The 23,373-nt window shown below is 41.3% G+C and overlaps 1 protein-coding gene across 21 annotated transcripts in view; it reads left to right on the forward strand.

Annotated features, from left to right (window-relative positions):
- Positions 1-2,248: 2,248 nt before the first annotated feature.
- LOC126272966 (uncharacterized) overlaps positions 2,249-23,373 on the forward strand; it is an 87,360-nt gene continuing 66,235 nt past the window's right edge. For 5 of the 21 annotated variants that reach the window (XM_049976347.1, XM_049976385.1, XM_049976356.1 and 2 more), the window contains exons 1-4: positions 2,262-2,738; positions 2,831-3,490; positions 4,128-4,187; positions 23,244-23,371. In XM_049976347.1, coding sequence (XP_049832304.1) covers positions 2,627-2,738; positions 2,831-3,490; positions 4,128-4,187; positions 23,244-23,371 — 960 coding nt within the window. In that variant the 5' untranslated portion in view covers positions 2,262-2,626. Of the gene's footprint in view, positions 2,739-2,830; positions 3,491-4,127; positions 4,188-23,243; positions 23,372-23,373 lie in introns of all 21 variants that reach the window. The other 16 variants (XR_007549291.1, XM_049976407.1, XM_049976306.1 and 13 more) reach the window with 9 other exon arrangements.

Consider the following 23,373-nt stretch of genomic DNA (forward strand, 5'->3'; position numbering starts at 1 on the left):
AGTTTTAATAGATTAGACCATTTTTATTACGTACTTTAAATTCTTCTATTGTATAGAATGCTTTTTGTCCAAGCCACCTTTCTGTAATATTTTTGAAGACATTCAGTGATGCACTGTTTTGGGTATTTTTAAGCCTAGTAACTGGGATGTACATCATCTGCCTTTGGCGTACAGACTCTCGCTGAGTTTATAGCTTTCTTGGTTTTCCTTTATGTGCACTAAGCAACTGAGAATGAACAGTGATGTAAGTGTCAGTAATGTTAACTCTTTGAAATAGTCACTACATGATACATGGTTTCTCACTCCAGCAGTACACCTAATAGCCTTTTTCTGCCAAAGAAAAATTCTTTTTGCCCCAGAGGCGATGCCCCATAACAGCACTGCATACGTGAGGTGGCTATGAAAAAAGGCATAATAGGCATTTAGCAGTAGCTCGTCCGTCACACAAGTCCTGAGGTTAGTTAGCAGATAGGTGACTCGGGATAACTTTTTGCATAGATAATTAGTGTGAGTTACCCAGGTTAATTTTGGGCCCAGATGAATTCCAAGAAGCCTAACTGAGGAACTACAGTTGTCATTGTTACATAGGCTGAATAGAATGTTTACAGTTTTAGAGCTCCCTTCATGTTGGTGCTGAAAGGGTGCGAGAGCGCGACATTAAATTTTGCAGTGACGTTTGCAGCTGTCGCCCCCTTATTTTTCGTCACAATACTCTTCGATGACCGCCTGTCACAATCACTCAACAAACACTTTGTCCGCTTCGTGACTTGGAGCATGATGTTTTTCGCCTTCCCCTGTATGCTATCCTGTATTCTGCAGACTTTCCATACCGTGCCTCTTGAAACATCAAACACTGGCTACCTTGGTTACAGGCACCCGTCAAACGAGCACCAACAATCTGCACATGTTCGAAGTCGCTTACTTCCGACGTGACGCACTCACAACTTCACAGAACACTGTTTTGACCACTACTGACACTTGCACAGCATTGAGGACATTGCTCAGCCGTCGTTGGTGGTCAAATACAACTGGGCCACCTGCGGGGTTGGCCAGCTGCTGCATTTATGTTCAAGCATGCATTACTCGCGGTGTTTCCATGTTTTTGATCAGTCGCTGTATTTGACAGATCAGATAATTCAGAAATAAAATTTGTAATTTTCTTTTCAACAAGACCAATTTCTTGCCCAAAAAAAGTGTGTACTTGTAGTAGTCCTGTACTTTTGCGACAAAATGATTCTCGGGTAATGTTATTAAGGCAGGAAATATTTTCTTTAGTTCGAAGGTATGTTAAAATTTCCTTTCGTAGGAACTAGTCTTTTCTCAGTGCGATCTTGCATGACTGTAATTCCCCAGCTATTAGAAATTGTAATGCGAATTCCTTCTACACGATGATGCGTAATTACAACATTTCGAAAATCTTCCAGTTGAAGTAGCAGTGACTACAACCAAATGCAGGCCTGCATGGGTTAATATCTCGTCGATATCTAATACCTGCCGCAACTCTCATTAGTAATAATTGGAAACATGGGGCGTGTCCAGCGAGAAACAATAGTATCGGTAATATTTTCCTTGCGCTCAGATGACTGTAAACTCAGGAAGCTAAAATCACTGAGATTTATCCGCCAGCCAGCTGATACCGATGGGAAAATCTGAGATATAATTATCGTTCATAGTTCACGTATTGCTTTAGGTGTGTATAAGAGTGTTGTGCTTCTTGTGTCTGAGTTTTAATGTGACTGTCAAGCGTCTTTTAATATAGAAATGGCCCCGAGTTTGACCGTATCCCATAGTCACTAGTTTTAATTTACAAATACTGGAATGACTGTCTTCTTCAAGGATTGTAAATGAACGCAAGTGAGTAAGCTGCGTTAATAAAATCCGCAGACATGGCACAGGTATGTACAGTGATTTTAAGTAGCTTATTCAAAGTGAAAGGAAGCATAAAAATAATAATCAGAAACAGATTTTTTGCGAATTCTTCTTCTCAGAACCGATAATTTGCAGCTGCAGTTCAGCGCCTCGTTTAAATGTTTCAACCTCCCGCCAAAATTTTCGCACTGCTAATGCGCTATTGAACTGTAGGTAGCTATCATAGAAACACGTTCTTTTATAGTGGGACCTCTCATTTGTTGTTACAGTTACTTTCATACAGAATTCACTAGTTCCTTTCAGGCAACTGCTCTCTTTTATTAGCGGCATTAGCTGCAGTTGTGACTGGAGTAGTGGGCTGTGCGTTCCATATGTTGGCACCACTGCTTGTTTATACATCACAAGGAAGCGGGAGTTGAAGAAGGCGAGCAGTGTAGCAGGAGCGCGTAAACGCCATTTTAGTGTTAGTATGTATCGGTATTGGTCACGAAGTTGTGAGGACGCGACGAACTGAGTAACCGCGCTGCAGGCGGTGCTGTGCAACCGGGGCAGCAGTGAGCAGTGTGTAGCGCGGCAGCTTTTGCAATGTAGCCAGCCATGCCAACAGGTGGTTGCGCTACGCGACTCCACTGCACCGTTGCCATGGATTCGTGACCAGAATTTGCGGACCGACTGGCAAAAAATAAAACTGTGTATTAGTGCAAATCATGGTTACAGCGTTTTTGCCTTCGCCTGATTTGTGATTGCTGACACCGCGATGGTAGGTCCTGGTGCGTACACTGCTAGAAGAAAGCCAGGAGTGATGTCTTGCAAATTTGATGAAACACCAACTAATTCAAATCCGGAGAAGAAAGTAGGGCCGTTGACAGGTGAGGAGACAGCATATTTTTAAGTAAATTTTTCTTATTGTCGAGGAGTACGAAAGATGTACCGTTGCTTTACCATCGAATAATTGTTTCAGATCATCTGTTACCGACAAACCTGACGCTAAGATTCGACACAAACGTCAGGTTGCAGAGGAACAGTGTGCTGACAACAGTGACTATTTTAAATGCGTTGGTTACTGCTGCGTTAATCGTCGCTGCTGTCCCGACCGGTGTTTATGTACAGAGTGAACTCAATAATTCCCAGCATAAAATTATAGTCCTTCAAGAACAAGTAAAGTTCTTGACGGATCGCTACGAGTACATCGTAAAACAGTTAAGGTCAGTGAGGATCCGAGCAAAAGGAAGTTCCTTAAATGAAAATTTAAAGCAAAATAGTAATAACGAAGATTTTGTCAGTGCGCAACACAAATTTCCTTGTCAGTACAAGGATGTTGATTCTGTTAATAGTGGAGAGCGGAGCCAGCACCTGCAAATCAAGAAACCAAGTTTCGTGACGGAAGACGTCATGAAGGAGTCATCAAAAGCTGCCCTGGCTACAGAGGATAAATTTCCTCCACCATCATTTTCTGAAGAGCCACACACATCAAGAGCAGTGGCAGTGGAAACTGACGGCAGTCAGTATGGCACTCATACACTGAGGAGGACTAAGCGTTCAGATTGGAGAGGTAAACAGTCACAGAGGAAGCCTTCGAATGGTGGACGTGGGCGACAGCGAAGGAGAGGAAAATTTAGTGGTACAATACTTTGGCTATACAGAGATTTGCACTTAGTGTTGCAGTTGATGTTGAGAGTTAGTTGGTGTAAAATACCTTATTTAGGGTTGTTGATCCCAGGTTTTTGTGTCAATCAATGAATTATTCTAGCCATAAGGCTAATTTTTGGTGTGATAATTCTCGTCGTGTTCCACACAAGGTATTAAATCAGTTGAAATTCTGTAGCTGAAATAAATGGTGTCATTAAAAATTGTCACTGGACAACAAATATGGGTAGGTAGGATATTGTGGAAGAATTAGTTAGAGGTAGTTGAGACCTTGAAACACCCTGTCTGCTTGGCAGAGGATGGAAATAAGAGGGTAGTGGCAGAGGGGGGGGGGGGGGGGGGGGTGGCGGAGGGTATAATGGCGTTATAAATCGCTGAATAGGTATTACTGTCATTAATTAATATGTATATGTGGTGTATGATACTCAAATTTGAGTAAATTCAAAACTTCATACTGTAAATGTTGTTTGAAAAATTAATGGAAGGGGGGGGGGGGGAGGGAGAGAGAGAGAGATTAAGAATTTGTAGCTTTGTTTTGATGGAATTATTGCATGTAGAAATTTGCCTGTACTTCATAAAAATATCAAAATTATTTTTATTTGGTTTCCCAGGTGCTGCTGTTGCACATTTCAAGGGTGGACAGCCAGAAACTTTCATCAGAGATGGAGGTAGTATGTATAATTTTTTGCACTACTGAGAAAATTTAAAATACATCTATTTTGCCAGGTGCAGTTACCTTCACAACTGAATAAATTAAAATGAATTTGGCACAGTGTTTCTTCTTAATTAAAATTACTGTAAGGCTTTTATACTTTTCAAAATATCTGAATTATTTGAGTTCTGTACGTCTATGTGCAAATTTCATTGTATGTGATTTGTTACTGAGAACAAAATGTGGGAGTGGGGATCCTTACAGGACAATTGAAAAATGAGGGCCATTGAAATACTCTTTGAAATGTGACAATGTACATTATGCAAATATCTGCAGTAGTTTTGTTTGTATTTTTGCTGTAGAGGCCATTCATATGTTTCCTTTAGAATATTGTATGTAGTTTTTGTGGATAGTAGTTCATATAGTACTGTGTATTAGACATACAAAGTGCGAAGGTGTTGAACCATTGCAGGAGTGGTGGGTAGGGGAGGGTGTGGATTGCTTTATATAATGGACCTCTGTAGTTTAGTGGACATAGCAAGTGTGTTGAAGAGTTGATTTGACTATCAATGTCACTGCCTCCATTTGTCCCGATTTGGGTTGTTGAGAAAAGCTGTAAGTTGCACTCAAAGGTAATGATATAATTTGAACGTGAGCTGGCAAAGCCTACAAATGTCACATCTTTTTCCCTTTCATTTCATATTCAATATTCATATTAAATAGTTACATTTATGTCCTTGATAAAAACCATCTGTATCCCTCAATGATGTGTTATTTAAGTTTTTTTAATATGTCAATGACAAGAACATCTGTACCCAATCTGTGAAGCCTTCTATTCTTGTGGAGGTCCTGTTTGTGAGTTACTGTTTAGCTGATGTGTTTTTGCATTCACCGATGTCACCCACTGCTAAGTTTTTGAGGCTCAGAACTCCAGTATCATAATGACACCATTATGTCCCCGTGCAGTGCAGCACTGCTTACTAATCCCATGTTAGTGTACACAGTTCTCTCAACTGCCAAATTTTCATTTTCTACTTGGATGGTTTCTTTGAAGAGGAAGCTGCCTGTTTACTTCCACAAACAAGTTTCTGTTCTATGCTGGTGTTTAAGTGTAATTGTCATTAATTCATTCAGTTACTTAAATAAGAAAAATTAAAATGAGGTCCTTATGTATTCTGCACAACTGATGCATTTTTAAAAAGTAATGGTGGGAAGGTTTTCTGGTTTATACTAGTATCTTAGTAAAGGTTAATTTGCTGCTCCCCACTAATAGCCCTTTATTCAAAACTGTAGTTGTAATATGAAGTAAGACCATAATATGCATCATAATACTTGGTGGACCTCTTTGACTGTACTGTAATACAGATTTTCTGAATTCAACACTGTTTAACAACGGAGGATCTGGGATGGAATAATGACAATATTATGACAAGGATGGATTGCTACTGACCATATAGTTGGTATGACTGGTTTGCTTTTGCCATTATTGTTGTAGTGATACGATGTAGAGTGTTTTGTAGCAGGTGGTTGCTTTAGGTATCACTCACTCATCAGTTTCAATATTTATTTGTAGTTTCAATATTTATTTGTAAAAGTTGTTGCCCAAGTTCAGAGTTCGTAGATTGTACTGCCAGATAAAGTGTATGTTGGTGGAGGAAACGGTTATGTTTGGCACCATTACTTTTCTGTGAGTGATCTGAGCTTTGGTCTATAATTAAAGTGTCACCACTGTAGAAAGCAAATAGAAATGGTGAAGATTACTAGTTCCCAAACTAGCAATGGTTTTGTTGTGCTATGGGAAAGATGTTTGAAAATCTATTTGGCATGTAACATGGTTATAGGGATCTGTACTGTTGATCTGCAGTATCACTTATGTTGTGTTGTTTTTCTTAATATTGCTCATGCTTGCAGCATTGTACCCACAAGATAGGTGTTAGTGAAAATGTTATTGACTGGTTTTGTTTTTGTAAAAGTGCATTGTGAATCGGTCAAGTATAAGGGTACCTGAGGTGGTTGTGGAAATTCAGGAGTTGGCTTTTGTGAAGTGTGGGAAGTGGAAGAAACTTGTGGGGAGTTTTTATTTGGGAGGGGGGGGGGGGGGGTTGATTCTGAAGTTATTTTAGGACGGAGGGGGAAATATTGAGTGGGGTGTTGAGTGATTAGCCATATTAAGATGAGGTTGACCATGGTTTTGGGATCTTGTGCTTCATAATTAGGCTGTAAATCTTAAAAAATGAGACTGGGTCTTGTACTGATACAACTTTTATTTTATTTTGGATTTGTAAATTGTGTGGTATTGCGTTTTCTTTGTGCTGCCTTTTTTTTGGGGTGGGGGGGGGGGATTGGAGAGGAGGAAGTTTTGTCTCTTTAAGTATTTTCTGTTTGGTTTGGTTTATTTTGAAGGGGATGTTCCTATTTTTCTGTGTTTTTAGGAGTTGATAAAGGGAAGAGTGGTTATTTGGGGCTAAGTAGGTGAGTTAGGTATTTCATTTGCTTGTTCGTTCTGTGTGATTTAGTGAAAATTTATTTAATTTGATGTTAATGAATTTTAATTCTCAGATTTGTTTGTTTCATGTCTGAGAGTAAGGGGGTTTGTTTGACAAGTAAGTTCTCACCTAAATTGTTGTCGGCATCCCATTGTTTACACATTGGTCTCTAGATTTTGAATATACTTTTGGTAATGAAACTTGTATAGTGTGTTGTTATGGTTATTGAAATGAAATTAGTTACGATATTTATTTAGACATTTTGAAATAACACGTAAAAGGTGATGTCTAGTATCGAATGCATCAGTATTTCAATGCTTCTCATGTCCATCAAATGACCTCTCTAACATCAAATTCCATATGAAAAACAGCTAGTATGTGCATGCTATGGGTTACTTAATTCCTTGCCAGATTAGTTGTCATTTCTTTTAACCTGGCAGTGAAGACAATTAGTTAATACCTTGCATTTTATTTATGAACGATGTAAGATACAAAATGAAGTAGTGATTTACTCCTGTAAATATGTTGTGACAAATCAAAATAAACATTTGATTGTTCATGGTATCAGGTCAGCAAATTTACCTTGGTAAAGGCTGTGGCACAGTCGTACACTGTGCCATTGATATTAGCAGCTACTCATTACCAATATGTGTGTGACATTCTCTACTCTATGAAGACATTTGCCCCTTACAGAAAAAATAAGATATTTTTGCTCCATGTAAACCCTTATACATTAATAATATTTATTGTGGAAAGGTCAAGGAAGTAAAGTTGCACAGGCTCCCAATTAACCTAATCAATATTCCATGTTTTATTTATGTGTACTATACCCATACATAGTGTTGCACATGCCTTTCCGACAGGAGAAAATCGGAGGCCAACAAGATGTATTCACAAAAATCTTCGACAGAATAGCTGCAACAAACATGTTCTTATGTTTCGGTCCCCACTATCTCCTGTAGGAGTAAGATACCCTTTGTTTTAAACATCATGTGTATGTTGGAGCCCTAGTGTCTAGAGATGCAAAATAAGAGTGCACCTCATTGCAGCTCAGTGAGGTCTGAGTGCTGTTTGTGCCTCAAGAGAATTGAAGAAAAGTATCAACCTCACACACACAGGTTCAAGGTACAATAAGAACATAAATGTCTTTTCTTGCCCAGTGTATCAGTAGGCAGTCACAAACAAAGGTCTCTTCTTTTGTCCATAGTTAATAATATAAAAGATTTGCTAAAAAAGGATTAAAACTGGCAAGAACATGTTTGAGGTAACAATTCCCTTACGCTTCACACAGAATGTAGGTTGAATTTTGCATTTGGCTTGGTACCAGTTTGAACTTTGTTTAGTTATTGCATGAGTGTTGGAAGTGTCTGAAAGGAAATTGTGTTTACAAACATGGACAGGTGTGCAAAAATTCTGTGTTATCAAATACTGTGAAACTTTGAACTACCTCTGTAATTTCTAAAAAAAAATAGCAAAGGGCTTGTTTAAGGACTCTCTCCCAATATCAGTAAATTATGAATGAGATGGGAAATCAGCTAGATGCTATTTATTTTTTGGTTTGGGGATTGTCTACGAGAAACTTTTGCCTACAGTAGAAACCATCATTTAGGTTTTTTACTGAAAAGTTCTTGAACTACGCAGACTTGGTTGCAGCACCTTCTCACAGGGCAAAGATCATCAATGCATTTTTGCCAACAACAACGTTTTTGATTCCTCAGCTTCTCTGTTAGGTGGATCTCATTGTATGACGTTGTTTTTTGCCCAACATGAAAACCACCTCAAGTGGCATCACATTGTTACTACAGATGATATCCAGATGTGTGTACACAGTGAGCTGAATGGTGCTTTAGCAGAGGTGCCCCAGAACTGCATAGAGGGCTAGAATTAGGTGACAAAATTGTTATGTAATTGGTGCTGGGAGTTATTTTTAAAGGGACAGTCTTGATGAATGTAAAAAGGAAAAAAATATGGCTGCTAAAAATTTTCTCATTACTTTTCTTTCAAGCCTTGTATGTGCAAACCTTAGGTTTGTAATGCCATACAGTGTGCGGTCTGCCAGAATACAGTGAAATTGAAATTGATTACAGTAGTTTTATTGAATTCATCTTGCCTTGCACCATGTCCATGAATTATACTGTAGAGATTGTTTCTCATGGTCTGTTCGGTTTAGTTTTATTATCCATGTCTTACTAACCTAATACTTAAATGAAGGTGGTGTGGTTGGATGTTAGGCCTTTTTAAGATATACACAGATCACTGTTAGGTGAACTGACTGCAGTGCCATCTTGATTCTTGATATATACCAATGTAATAGCTCCGTATTTAGCAAATTTACATAAAACTGCTTGCTCGAAGAAAGAGATGCACCTAAAGTATGGAAATTGCACAGGTCACACCAAAACACAAGAACAGAAATAGAAGTAATTTGCTGAATTACAGATCCATATTACTGATACTGATTTGCAGTAGGGTTCTGAAACATAGGTAACATCATGATTTGCCTTGAAGAGAAGGATCTGTTGACACTGTTTTCATTCATAAAATATTACTTTGAAACACAAGTAGCTCTTTATTCACACAGAGTAATAAATCCATATTTCTATATTTCCAGAAGCTATTGACAGCATTGCTGAGCTTCTAATAAAATTGTGTGACTATGGAGTGCTGTTACAATTGTGTTGTTAGATTTGTGATTTCTAGTCGGAAAGGTCACAGTTTGTAGTAACTGATGGAAAGTCAAAATTTAAAACCTAAGTGATAACTGGTGGTTTCATAAGGAAGTTTTCCACGGCATCTGCTGTTGCTGATCTATATAAATTATTAACGGAAAATTTGAGCAGCTCTCTTAGATTGATTGAAGGTGATGCTGTCATTTAATGTCCAGTAGACTCATCAAAGGACCAAAACCAATTGCAGAAGGATTTGGACAAGATACCTGTATGGTACAAAACTGGCAGTTGACACTCAGTAGTGAAAAGTGAGATCATGCACTTGGGTTGTAAAAGGAATTCATGAAGTTTTGGTAACATGATAAATCTCACAAATTTAGCGACTGTCAGTTCAACTAAATACCTAAGACATACAGTTACAAGTAACTTAAATTGGAATGGTCACACAGAAAATGTTGTGGAGAAGACAAACCAGAGACTTTATTTTATTGGCAATACTTACTGAAGATGCAACGAATCTACTAAAGAGATTGTGTACATTACCCTAACATGTCTTCTGGTGTATTATTGTGCGGTATGTAGGGTACTTACCAGGTAGGTCTGATGCAGGCATTGGAACAGTTCAGAGAAGAGCAAGATTTGATACACAAATTGGGGTGGCAAACATCAAAACGGAGTAGTTCTTGTTTCAGTGAGATCCTTTCATGAAATTTGTCACCAACCTTCTCCTCCGAATGTGAAAGTATTTTGTCAACTCCCACCTACAAAGGGAGAAATGACCATCATAACAAAATAAGAGAAATCAGCTTACACAGAAAAAAGATTAAAGTTTTTGTTTTCCTGCATGCTATTAGAGAGTACAGTGGTAGAAAAAATCTGTAATTATTTGATGAAGCCTCTATTAAGTGCTTAAGTGTGAATTGCAGTGTAATGTAGATGCAGGTATGTTGCTTCCATAAACTTAAAATTGAAATAGATATTTTGTTTTCATGAATAGCTGCATTTGCAGTGCTATGTTCTGTTGCAATTTTTTACTAATTGCAATAATAAACTTTCAGAATAATTGAACATTAATTTAAGAGGGCATGTAATATCTGTGTTTGTTCCTGGAGATCATGATTAATGACAGTGGTTATGTATCATTAGTTTCTCCCACCCTTGGATCTAATATATTTCCGAACTGGGGAAAAAGCTTGATAGTAGTGCCCTGCCCCCTCAAGGTTTCAGATAGGACATCAGAAACAAAACAAAAAAATTTGATTTTTCAAAGATATGTTCATTTTGTAGTGCACATCTTCCTGATGAGCTTGATACATCAAAGTTCAGGGAAATGTAAGGCATCTTATTTGGTCTTAAGTGTGCCAGAGTGCAGTGCCTTCTCTCTTCACGCAGTGTTCTTCTATTGCAAGAATTCAAATTTGTATGTTTTGTAATTGAAGCCATCAAATCTATATTCAGAACAGTGGAAATTGAAATGTCTTGTGGGGACTCTCCTGCTCTTAGTTGGCCGGATTAACATCCCCCCCCCCCCCCACACACCCTCCCCTTCACCACTTTAAAGAAGAAGAAAAACCCTCGGACGTTAAATTGGATGGGATTATTTGTGAGTGTGTGAATAAGACCTCTTCAGAAAATTTGCACTTTTTATTGGATGTTGGATAGTAACTTCCCCATTTGTGTGACATAAATTTAGGAAACATAAAACCTGTAAATACAAGAGACAAGCAAGACAGTACACCTTAGGTCCAAGCATTTTTTTCTTCTCTATTCCTGCTACAAGTTTACATGATGTGCTTTTCTTACTGCGGAAGAATCTATTACCATATCAGAGTTCGTCAAATTTTATGCTACATGAAAAACGTTGTCTAATACTGAAAATGCTATTAAAATGAATAGTAACCAAGACTGGTGTCATTTCTCAATTTGATTGCATCTATTTTCTCACTCTCTGCTAGATAAAATGAAATAAGCATTTCTAATATTGTAGCAATTGCAACGCATGCCAGATAAATGATACTGCTTTGCCACAAATGGTCATTTTTATTGACCTCGTTTACATAAATAACTGTACAGGATACAGAACCAATATCAAATGCCTATTAGGCCTATTTCATTCATAATGCTCCACTTCCTCTAGCATGAGATCGAGAACTATTAGTAAGAAACTTTTGTTTAAATTTGGAATCATCATATTCTTCCATATAATCATGTGATGTTCGCATCTCTTCTATTGCTTCATTCTAACAATCAATCTTATCACTAACTGCTCCTGCCATTGTCAAAACTTATTTTCTGGTTAACTTTGCTAGGCCTGCGAGAATCACCAGTTTACTCACTCTGCATTTATTGTCTGGTAGGTGTTGCTACATGTTGGTACAACTTGTTTTCTGTGCTGTTCCAAAAATTAAACTAATGAAGATGCTCACCAGGGACTGTAAACCCTGCCCTTTGTATTGTAGTGATCTGGCAAAAATTTTGTTAAAATATTTTTTTCTTGGAGGCACTAAGAAGATAATGTTATCTTTCTTACTTTTTATTCCTGTTATTGTTTATTTTCTCTCTGGTAGTCTGAATCTATGGATTTCACTAATGATTATTATAATGCTTATCATTCACACACCCTCAACCACAAAAACAAACAGCAATTGACGTTCGGGTTTATTAGGCTCAGCTCGTATAGCCCCAACGCCTTTTTGTTTATGGGAAAGTTTATGTTTCTAGATGCAATATGGTTTACCCTGGCAGACACAGAACATACACAATATGCACGTATTCAAAAATCAATGTATGATTCATTCAGGAATCATCTCATATTGACGAGTGATCAATATACCGTGTGCAGGGTGCTAGGCGCTTTGTGAAACAAGATTTTTTCCATAAAGAATATGAATCTGGCACCCCCTAAAATTGCCGTCTGGGGCAGGTACCTCAGTTTGCCACCCCCATCCCCCACCCCCCACCTCTCTCTCTCTCTCTCTCTCTCTCTCTCTCTCTCTCTCTCTCTCTCTCTCTCTCTCTCTCTCCCTCCCTCCAGATCCAGGCCAGCTTTCTGCAAAAATCCTGTATTGTTCACATTAACTTGAATAAAAAGTCAAGGCATAAACAGAAAATTAAGTCTTCTGACACAATCTGCCTCCCCCTGTGGGTCATGGGGTTAGAATAGGCCCGAGGTATTCCTGCCTGTCGTATGAGGCAATTAAAAGGAGTTCCACATGTTTTGGCCTTTAGGTGATGGTCCCCTGTAGGGTTTGACCTCCATTCGTCGCAACTTTCCCGAAGAGCAAGCCAATTGGGGAAGGGCATGTTACAAGGTGCATCATGCCCATTGTGCATCGAGATTTGTAGCCCGCTTTCTCGTTGTCGCATTAGTCCTTCCCATTCTCCATCTCTTGGGCAAGGACACCTTGCTAGGTGCGTTTTCCGCTATGCACTATGTAGTGTCTATTTGTGCATTGACGATGACCGTGGACTTCTTTGCACCTGATATCCAGCACGGTAGCCAGTCCGTTGTGGTGGGGCCGCCATGTACACTGTTGGTTGTAGCCCCCTGACCACAGAGGGGTCGCTTTCATGATGCCTAGGCCATTAACTCCCCACATATGTCAAGGGGTAGATGCCCCCCCCCCCCCTCCCTGGGCCATCAGTACTCCCAGTAATGGTCATCCTGCCAGGTGGCCTTTGCTGCGGCTGGGTAGCGCCCGTGGGGAGGGCCCCTAGTCAGAGTGGGTGGCATCTGAGCGTATGACACGTGATGAAGTGTAGTCCATTGCCGCTTGCTAGTAGTGAAACACCAGCAGTCTCTAAGTGATCACGAGCTTGATTCAATGCACAGAAGTACAACTCCAAATTGTTTCCCTCCCTGGCCACACCATGGGAAGAACGTCAGGCTAAGGATGGTAGCAGATCTTATTCACCTTAGTATTTAGAGGACAAGTTCGAGGAGGTGCAGGGTTGTCCAAAATGAGATCTGGGTCAGTCTTGATCAAAACAGCATCCTCTGCCCAGTCAGGGGAGTTACTCACTTGCGACGGACTGGGGAGGTTTCTGTAACAATCACACCCCATAAGAGCTTCAATAGGGACCAGGAATCATATTTCACAGAGACCTTCTTTTGCGCTCTGATGATGAGCTGCACACCAATTTAGAGCGGCAAGGTGTACATTTCATCTGGGGTGCCCACCGGGGTCTGAAGGATAATCAGGTTGCCACGAGTGCCTTCATCTTGGCCTTTGAGGATGATACATTGCCCGAGAAGGTCAAGGTGATGGTCTACTGGTGTGATGTAAAGCCCTATATCCCTCCCTCGATGCGGTGATTTAAGTGTTCGAAGTTCGGCCATATGTCTTTCTGTTGTACTTAGTGTCACATACCAAGATTGTGGACGTGCATCACATCCCAATACTCCATGCGCCCCGCTCTCATATGTCTCAAATGCGGAGAGCACAATTAGCCTTGGTCACCTGATTGCAAGATTCTCCAGAAAGAAAGGAAAATCATAGAGTGCAAGACCCAGGACAGACTGACCTACGCTGCAGCTAAGAGAAAATTTGAACACCTGCATCCTGTGCGTATGACATAGTTTTACGGTGCCACTACAACAGTTCTGGCACCATCAGCTCTGCCAACCCATATCACCTCTCAGAGCCGGAAGATTACACCTGCCCCCATGATGGTGGAGGGCATTTCACTCCCTGTTGCTCTTGCACCACCCACTTCAGGAGCAACACCTCCCCCCCACCCCCCCCCCCCCCCACCCCACCCCCACCCATTGAGGACATCCGTCACCACTTCTAAGCCAGAGATGCACAAGTCTTCGTTGGCTTCTCTCACTAGGAAGGAGTCCCTTTGGTCACTCCCTTTCAGGGTGTCTTCTAGTAGGAAAGACGACACCTGCCAGTGGCTGAAGAGCCCAAAAGCAGCTGGTTGTAGGGCTTCACGCTCATCTTCAGTCCCAGAGACTGAGCCAGTGAAGTCCTCTCAGCCAAGGAAACCCAAGGAGCAGTCAGAGAAATCCAAAAAGAAAACCCTAAGACCAAGGAAATTCTGGTGGCACCCACACCACCACTACCTACAAGCTCTGCGGCTGAGGATGGGGTGGAGATTTTGGCACCCTATGAGGACCTAGATCTCGCCAGATCCTCAGACACAATGGACGTAGACTGGTCAGCCAATAAATCAGTGGCAGCAGATGACTCTGAGGAATAAACTGCCTCGTTGAATGCTCCATGCCTTCCCAGTCTCAGTGATGTCATCCCCCAGTGGAATTGCAGTGGTTTATTCCACTGCCTGGCTGAGCTACGGCAACTGTTAAGCTTTACACCTGCTATCTGCATTTTCCTCCAGAAAACCTGGTTCCTAGCAATGTGGACCCCTGCCCTCCTTGGCTATAAGGGATATTACAGGAACCTAGTGAATATAATAGTGTCGGGTGGAGCTTGCATTCTCGGACTGTATTGAACATGTGCCCCTTCAAACCCCTTTCGAAGCTGTGGCTGTCAGAATGACGACACAGGAAATAACTGTCTGCAATGTATATCTCCCTCCAGATGGTGCAGTACCCCTGAATGTATTAGCTGCACTGATGGATCAGCTCCCTAAACCTTTCCTACTTCTGGGAGATTTTAATGCCCATGACCCCTTGTGGGGTGGTACCATGCTTACTGGCCAGGGCAGAGATGTCGAAACTTTACTGTCGCAATTCGACCTCTGCCTCTTAAATACTGGGCTGCAACACATTTCACTGTGGCTCATGGTAGTTAGTTGACCGTTGATTAATCAATTTGCAGCCCAGAACTTCTCCCATCTAGCCACATAATGGCCTGTATCGTAGTGACCATTTATCTTCCTGTCACTGCCCCAGTGTCAGGCTCACGGATGCTTGCCAGAAGGTCTTTGAACAATGGGGACTGGGAACTTTCAACTCTGCTGTCATTGCTGAATCTCCCCCACGTAGAAACAACGGTGTGATAATTGAGCAGGTGACTAGCACAATTGTTTCTGCCGCAGAAAATGCGATCCCTAGCTTTTTAGAGTGCCCGAGGAGTAAGGCAGTCCCTTGGTGGTCACTGGAAGTCGCTGAAGCAATTAAGGAGTGTCAACGAGCTCTACAGTGGCATAAGCAGCACTCTTCCCTGGAGCACCTCATAGCCTTTAAACTGCTCCGTGCCCATGTTCGCAACGTTTCCAAACAATGGAAGGAGGAATGTTGGGAGAGGTACGTCTCCACCATTGGGTGCCATACATCACCTTCCAAGTCTGGCCAAAGATCAAATGTCTTTTCTGGTACCAGGCACCAACAGCTGTCTCCGGTGTTACCAATAATGGAGAGTTGTGTACCAACACAAACACGATTGCCGAGCACTTTGCTCGAGCCTCTGCGTTGGAGAATTACCCCCAGCCTTTTCACACTCAAACAGCAGCTGAAAAGGAATGTATTCTACATGCTGCAGTGAATCCTATAACGCCCCATTTACAGAGTAGGATCTTCTCAGTGCCCTTGCACATTGCCCTGACACAGAGCCTGATCGGATCCACAGTCAGGTGATTAATCATCTCTCATCTGACTTCAAGCAACATCTTCTCATCATCTTCAACCAGATCTGGTGCGATGGGATCTTTCCATCGCAATGGCAGGAGAGCACCATCATTCCGGTACATGAACTCTGTAATACCCGCTTGATGTGGGTAGCTATCAGACCATCAGCCTCACCAACGTTCTTTGTAAGCTGCTGGAATGTATGGTGTGTTGACGGTTGGATTGGGTCCTGGAGTCACATGGCTTGCTGGCTGCATGTCAAGGCAGCTTCCGCCAGGGTCGCTCTACCACTGATAATCTTGTGTCCATTGAGTCTGCCATCTGAACAGCTTTTTCCAGATGGCAACACCTGATTGCCATGTTTTTTGACTTACATAAAGCATACGACACGACTTGGCGACATCATATCCTTGCCACATTGTATGAGTGGGATCTCTGGGGACCACTTACCATTTTTATCTGTAACTTCCTGTCACTCTGTACTTTCCATGTCCAAGTTGGCGACTCCCATAGTTCCATCCATATCCAGGGGAATGGAGTCCTGCTGGGCTCTGTATTGTCTCTCTCTTTTTAGTGGCCATTAATGGTCTAGCAGCAGCTGTAGGGCCCTCCATCTCACCTTCTCAGTATGCAGATGACTTTTGCAGTTTGTACTGCTGCTCCAGTACTTTTGTTGCCAAGTGGCGCCTCCAAGGAGCCATCGACAAGGTGCAGACAAGGACTCTAGCCCATGCTTTTGTTTTCAGCCATAAAGTCTTGTCTCGTGCACGTCTGTTGGCGTCATACCGTTCATCTGGAACCCGCACTTTACCTTAATGAAAATCCACTCACTGTAGCGGAGACAAATCAGTTCTTAGGACTGGTTTTCGACACTCGATTGACTTGGCTCCCTCATCTTAAGCAGAAGTGCTGGCAGCACCTCAGTGCCCTCCATTGCCTGAGCAACACCAGTTGGCGTACAGATCACTCTACAGAGCCATTGTCCAATCCCAAATTGACTATGGGAGTGTGGTTTATGGTTTGGCAGCGCCTTCAGCGTTGTATTTACTTGACCCTGTGCACCATTGTGAGGTTAGAGTAGCGACAGGAGCTTTTAGGACGAGTCTGGCGACCAGCGTACTGATGGAGACTGGTGTCCCTCCACTGCAGATCAGACGTGCACAACTGCTCACCAGTTATGCAGCACACATTCATAGTTCCCTGAGCATGCGAATTACCATCTCCTTTTCCCGCCCTCAGCAGTCCATCTCCCCCATTGGTGACACAGATTGGGGCTGATGATTACGGTTTCCTTGCAGTCCCTTTTCTACAAACTGGAGACCTTCCCTTTACAGTGGTCCATTCCCGTATGCCCCCATGGTGTATGCCTCGGCCACAGCTTTGTCTGGACCTTTTGCATGGCCCTAAGGACTCATTAATCTCGCCGCTCTCTGCTGTCATTTCCTCTAGAGCCTTGACATGTTCCAGGGCTCTGAAGTGGTTTACATGAACGACTCGATGTCTGATAGTCACGTAGGCTTTGCATATGTTCATGGAGGACATATTGAGCAGCCCTGCTTGCCAGTCGGCTGCAGTGTTTTCACTGCAGAGCTAGCAGCCATATCTCGTGGTCTTTGAGTACATCCGCTCATGCCCTGGTGGGTCATTTCTCCTGTGTACTGACTCATTGAGCAGCCTACTAGCTATCGAACAGTGATATCCTCGTCACCCTCTGATAGCGTCCATTCAGGAGTCTGTCTATGGCCTGGGAAAGTCCCACTGTTCCGTGGACCCCAGGACACGGTGGAATCCCTGGCAACAAACTTCCCGACAGGCTGGCCAAACAGGCGACGCAGAAACTGCTTCTGGAGGGATCTCCGAAGCTGACCTGTGTTCTGTCTTACACAGCAGGGTTTTCAAACTTTGAGAGATAGAATGGAATAACAGCATGCACAACAAACTGTGTGTCATTAAGGAAACTATGAATGTGTGCAAGTCTTCCATGCAGGCCTCTCGCAGGGAATAATTTTTCCTGTGCTGGCTCCACATTGCCCATACGTGGCTAATGCATGGTTACCTATTCCATCATGAGGATCCACCTCAGTGTCGCTGTGGCTCCCAAATGACAAGTCATCCAGCTCTTGCTGGACTGGCCACTTTTAGTCGCTCTGTGGCAGACTTTTAACTTTTCCAGCACCCTGCATTTGGTGTTGGGCGACAGTGCCTCCACAGCATCTATAGTTTTAAGTTTTATCCTTGAGAGTGGGTTTTTTACTTCTATGTAGGTTTTAGTGCATGTCCTTCGTCCGTCTGTGTCCTCCACCATACTGCTTTAAGGGTGGAGGTTTTAATGTGTTGCAGAGTGGCTGGCTTTCCCTTTTTATTTTTGTGGTTGGCCAGCCACTGTAATGTGCTTTCATGTTTTACTCTCTTCTGTTTCTAGCATATGTTGTTTTCTTGTCGTCTTTTGTTCCTTCTTGTGTTTGTTGCCTTACCTTCATTCTTGTGACTTTCCCTTTCTTTCTGTTTTGTGTTATGTTTCATCCATTTTATTCTCACACTTGCGGCATTGTTTTACTAGGAACAAGGGACTGATGACCTCGTAGTTTGGCCCCTTCTCCTGCCTTTAAACAAACCAACCAACCAACCAACAATCTGCCTTTTATGCTCCCTATAGAGCATTTTTAGCAGTAACAGGTTGTGATTTATCCATCTATACCATGCAAACCACCATGAGGTGCATGGCAGAGGGTATGTCCCATTGTACCACTTACTAGGGTTTCTTCCTATTCCAATTACATATGGACTGCAGGAAGAATTCTTTAAATACCTGTGTGCATGCAGTAATTATTCTTATCTTCACGGCCGTTAAATGAGCAATTTGTTCCTAGAATAATCATTTAAAGATAGTGCTTGAAACATTGTGAATAGACTTTCTTGGAATAGTTTACATCTGTCTTCAAGAATCTTCCAGTTCAGTTCCTTCAATATATCTGTGACACACTTCTGTGGAGGTAACAAATCTGTGATCATTCATGCTGCCCTTCTCTGTATATGTTAAATATCTTCTATTAGTCCTATCTGGTACGGGTCCCAAACACTTTAGAAATATTGTAGACCCTGTCGCATGAGTGATTTGTAAGCAATCTTCTTTGCAGATTGATTGCATTTCCCCAGTATTGTACCAATAAACCGAAGTGTATTACCTGCTTTACCCATGACTGGACCTATGTCATCAATTTTTAGACTTGGGTACTTGTAGGATTTGACTGATTCAAACAGTGACTCATTGATATTATAGGATACTATATTTTTTAATATTTTAAAGTGCCAAATTTTACATTTCATAACATTCAGAGCAAATCGCCAGTATCTGACCCATGCTGAAATCTTGACAGGATCTGACTGAATATTTATGCAGTTTCTGTCAGATAGTACTTCATTATAGATAACTGTGTCATCTGCAGGAAGCCTGATTTTAGTATTAATACTGTCTGCAAGGTCATTAATATACAATGTGAACAGAAAGGGCCCAAATACACTCCCCTGTGGCTCACCTGAAGTTACTTTTACTTCTGACAAGGACACTCTATCAGAGGTAACATGCTGTGTCTCTCTACTAAAAAGTCCTCAGTCCAGTCATAAATTTTACTTGATATCCCATATGATAATACATTTGACAATAAGTGTAGATGTGGTACTGATTCATAAGTTTTTTGGAAACAAGAAATACTGCTTCTATCTGGTTGCCTTCATCTAAAACTTCCAGTGCGTTGTGGAAAAAGTGTGAATTTGATTTCACATGATTGATGTTTTCAAAAGGCACTGAGGAAGTCATTCTGTTAAAGATACCTCATCATGTTTGAGCTCATATGTTCTAAGATTCTACAACAAATCACACCTAGTACCCTTCTTGTAGACGTGAACGACCTGTGCCTTTTTCCAAGAACTGGGTGCAGTTTTTCATTTGCGGGATTTATGGTAGAAAAGGGACCAACCCCGTTGAAAATTTAGTCTGGAATCAGAGAGGGATTCCATTGCAGCATGGATCTTTGTTCAGTTTTAATGATGTTAGCTGTTTTGCAACACCACTGCCTCCCAGTATTCATTTCATTTATCTTTTCAGTGGTACAAATATTAAATTGGGGCAAGTCTCCTGGGATTTGCTTTGTAAAGGAACATTTGAAAATGAAGTTAAGCATTTTGCTTTGTGCTATCCTCAGTTTCAATCCCTGCATCATTTGCTAGGAACTAGCCAGTAACTTTGGTACTGCTAACAACCTTTACACATGACCAGAATTTCTTTGGGTTCTGCGAAAAATCACTTGGCAGTATTGTGCTGCTGTAGTTATTGAAGGCTTGATGCATTGCTCTCTTGGCAGCCAAATGTGTTTCATTCAGTTTCTCTTTATACATAGCCCTACACTTTGTTTTACACCTATTATGTAGTAATTTGTTTCTTCATAAGTTTCTCTACGGTAACTGTATACTAGCGGGTTCCCTCCCATTGTGAACTGTTCTGGCAGGTACATACCTATCCAGTGCAGGGCCAAATATTCTTAGAACTTCAGCCATAGTTCTTCTACATGCTCCTGCCCTGTACTGAAAGTTTCAAGTTTCTCATTGATATATGACACTACTGACTTTCTTTATTTAGTTTACTGAATAATATATATAATCTTTCCTGCTTGCTTTGTTGTCCTTTGCACTTTGGTAATCATTATTGCCACAACTGTGTCATGGTCACTGATACCAATTTCGGTGTGGACATACTGAGAGGTCAGGTCTCTTTGTGGCCATTAGATCAGATATATTTCCATCATGAGTGGGATTCCTATCTGTTCTAGGTAGTTATCAGAGGAGGCATTTAGTACATTTTCATATATCACACTCTCCACTAACGAAACTGTCGTTTTCTTGTTGATTGTTGGATGATTGAAGTCTCCACCGATGATTACGTTGTGACTGGGGAACATACGTACATGTGAATTGAGGTTCTCTCTAAAGTTTTCTGTTACATGAGTGGATGAGTCTGTGACACTGAGGCCTGCCTAAGCAGTCTCACATGAAGTATCAATTTCTATCTAAGTGGATTTTAGTTTTTGAGTTTCTTGTGTACTGTGACACACACACACACACACACACACACACACACACACACACACACACACACACAACCACCTCCATTTCCCATTTGCCTGTCCTTTCGACATACACTTAAATTTTCCCTGAAAATCTCACTGCTGTCAATTTCAACCAGCTTTCTGTACTTACAAGGAGAGGATGCCTACTCGTCATCGCAAAATTCATCCAAAATTATGGTACATGTAGGGCATGGTGAGGTAACGTGCCCCAAGTGCCAACTTCAGATGGCCAAGCATTTAGGAAATAAAAGAAATTTTGGTACAGATCTATCACCATGTGCACCTTATCAATTGTCCCCACGAGAGTGCGTTTATGGAGCAGTGTTTGGCTCAGCATTTGAGATCTGATTCGCATTGAAAGGGTCGCAGGTTTGACTTCGCCTGGTGACAAATATTTTTGTGCTCCTTTGCAATGTGTACACTACTGATATCACAGTTAACCACATCATCATATAGGTTATTTTATTAATTTATATAAGCACAAAAAGAATAGGAATAGGATGAAATGCAGGACTGCAAACATTTCAAAAGGGATTGTAGTTAACGTGTACATGGGAATGTGTTGATGTTGTGCAATAAAAATACAAAATAACATATATGATGTTGCAGTTAATTGTGGTGTCAGTAGAGTACACATTGTCAATGGGCACAAAAATACTGTGTTTGCCACTGGGCCGAGTTGAACCTGCAATCCTTTCAATATGAATCCATTTTCTTACCCTGAGTCAAACACTGCTTCCTAAACACAGTGTCACAGGGACAATTGATAAGGTGCACATTTGAATCAAAATTCCTTTTATTTTCTAAACACTTGCACATCTCAGCATGCCCTACATGTACCATAAATTTGGATGAATTTCGCAATGAAGAGTAGTTGTCCTCTCCTTGTTAATATTATGTGAGCCTCACTACTTTTCATGAGTACTTCAAACTCTAGAACATTGTTGCGAATGCTTTGGAAGTTTACCATTAGGAATTTGATACTGTCACCTGTAGGACGCATTTCTTTTGATCTTACACTGATATTTCAGAATTTCCTACAGCCATCAATATCTGGATTGGATGGCGAGTCGCCTAATCTGAAAAATCTTTGTGTGCGCACCACACACAGTCGGCTATCTGAGTAGCAGCTTCTGATGTGTAGTGCACAGCTGACCTACTTACGGGAACCATACAGTTCTCATCCCTGTGCCCCAGTTCAGGAAATCACAGCCTAGCTTGTCCACAGCTCGTGGTCTAGTGGCTAGTGTTGCTGCCTATGGATCATGGGGTTCTGGATTTGATTCCTGGCTGGGTAGGGGATTTTCTCTGACTGGGGCCTGGGTGTTTTTGTTGTCCTTATCATTTCACCATCATAATTACTTACTGTGGTTCAGTTGGGTTGTAAAAAATATTGGACTGTGTAAAAATTGGGACTTGGCACTGATGACTGCACAGTTGAACACCCCACAAACCAAACACCATTAAACAGCTTAGCTTGTCACATCTTCGAAGTCTCTCATTCGGTTCTTCCACTCAGCTGAGAACCAAATGGTGGCAATCAGTTCTGGGGAAAATGCTGCAAACTGAGCTTCGTTGAAACTCCATGTGTAAAGCTGGTCTTCTCAACCTTCTCTACCAGTCACTGGAATGACCCCAGAATGACTTTGTAATACAGACAACTGGCATCATTCGCTGTGATGTTTATAGCATGCCTAATTTTCTCATGAGGTACTGCATCAAATTCTCGAGACTTTGGTTGCTTTTCTCCAGACTATGGAATGAGTGTTCGCCATCTAGACAACTGACGCTTTCATTGCATGCCTCTAAACAAAAATTAATGTCTGGAAGTATTTTACTTTATTAAATTTTCTATTTGGATATAACAACTTCTTACAGCCCTTTAGAAACAGGGATGTAGGACAGGTATCATTGATTATTCACTTTTGTTATATGAATATAGAGTAGTGTGTGGGCAGCTGTTGATGTAAAATATAATTGAATTGTTCTTTTCATTACAGCTTTTCTGCATACGTCAGGCTCTTTATATTTCATCTTCAGCTAGGCACTAGTTTTAAAAATTATCTGCTACCTAAACATTCATGGTGTTATGTTTGGTCATAGTGTTAAGCTTTTGCAAAAATTACAGTTCCAAATAAACAAATCTTTGTCTTCAGAATATATCTGACAGTTTTATCAGTTGGATATGTACCTTTAAATAATGTCTTGTCAGTTTTGAAAGTATTGTTATTAAATTTCTGTTTCCTAAAAACAAAATTGCAGGTTTGGTTGCTCCATGGTTCCTTGATGATGCTGCATCTGGAAGATTCAGTTTCTCAGCCTTCCAGCTGAAACAAGGAAAAGCGGCGGTTGAGGTGACAGAGAGTGGGCTTTACTATATATATTCTCAGGT

The sequence above is a fragment of the Schistocerca gregaria genome, chromosome 1 (genome assembly GCF_023897955.1).
Source record: "Schistocerca gregaria isolate iqSchGreg1 chromosome 1, iqSchGreg1.2, whole genome shotgun sequence".
Classification (NCBI taxonomy): Eukaryota; Metazoa; Arthropoda; class Insecta; order Orthoptera; family Acrididae; genus Schistocerca; species Schistocerca gregaria.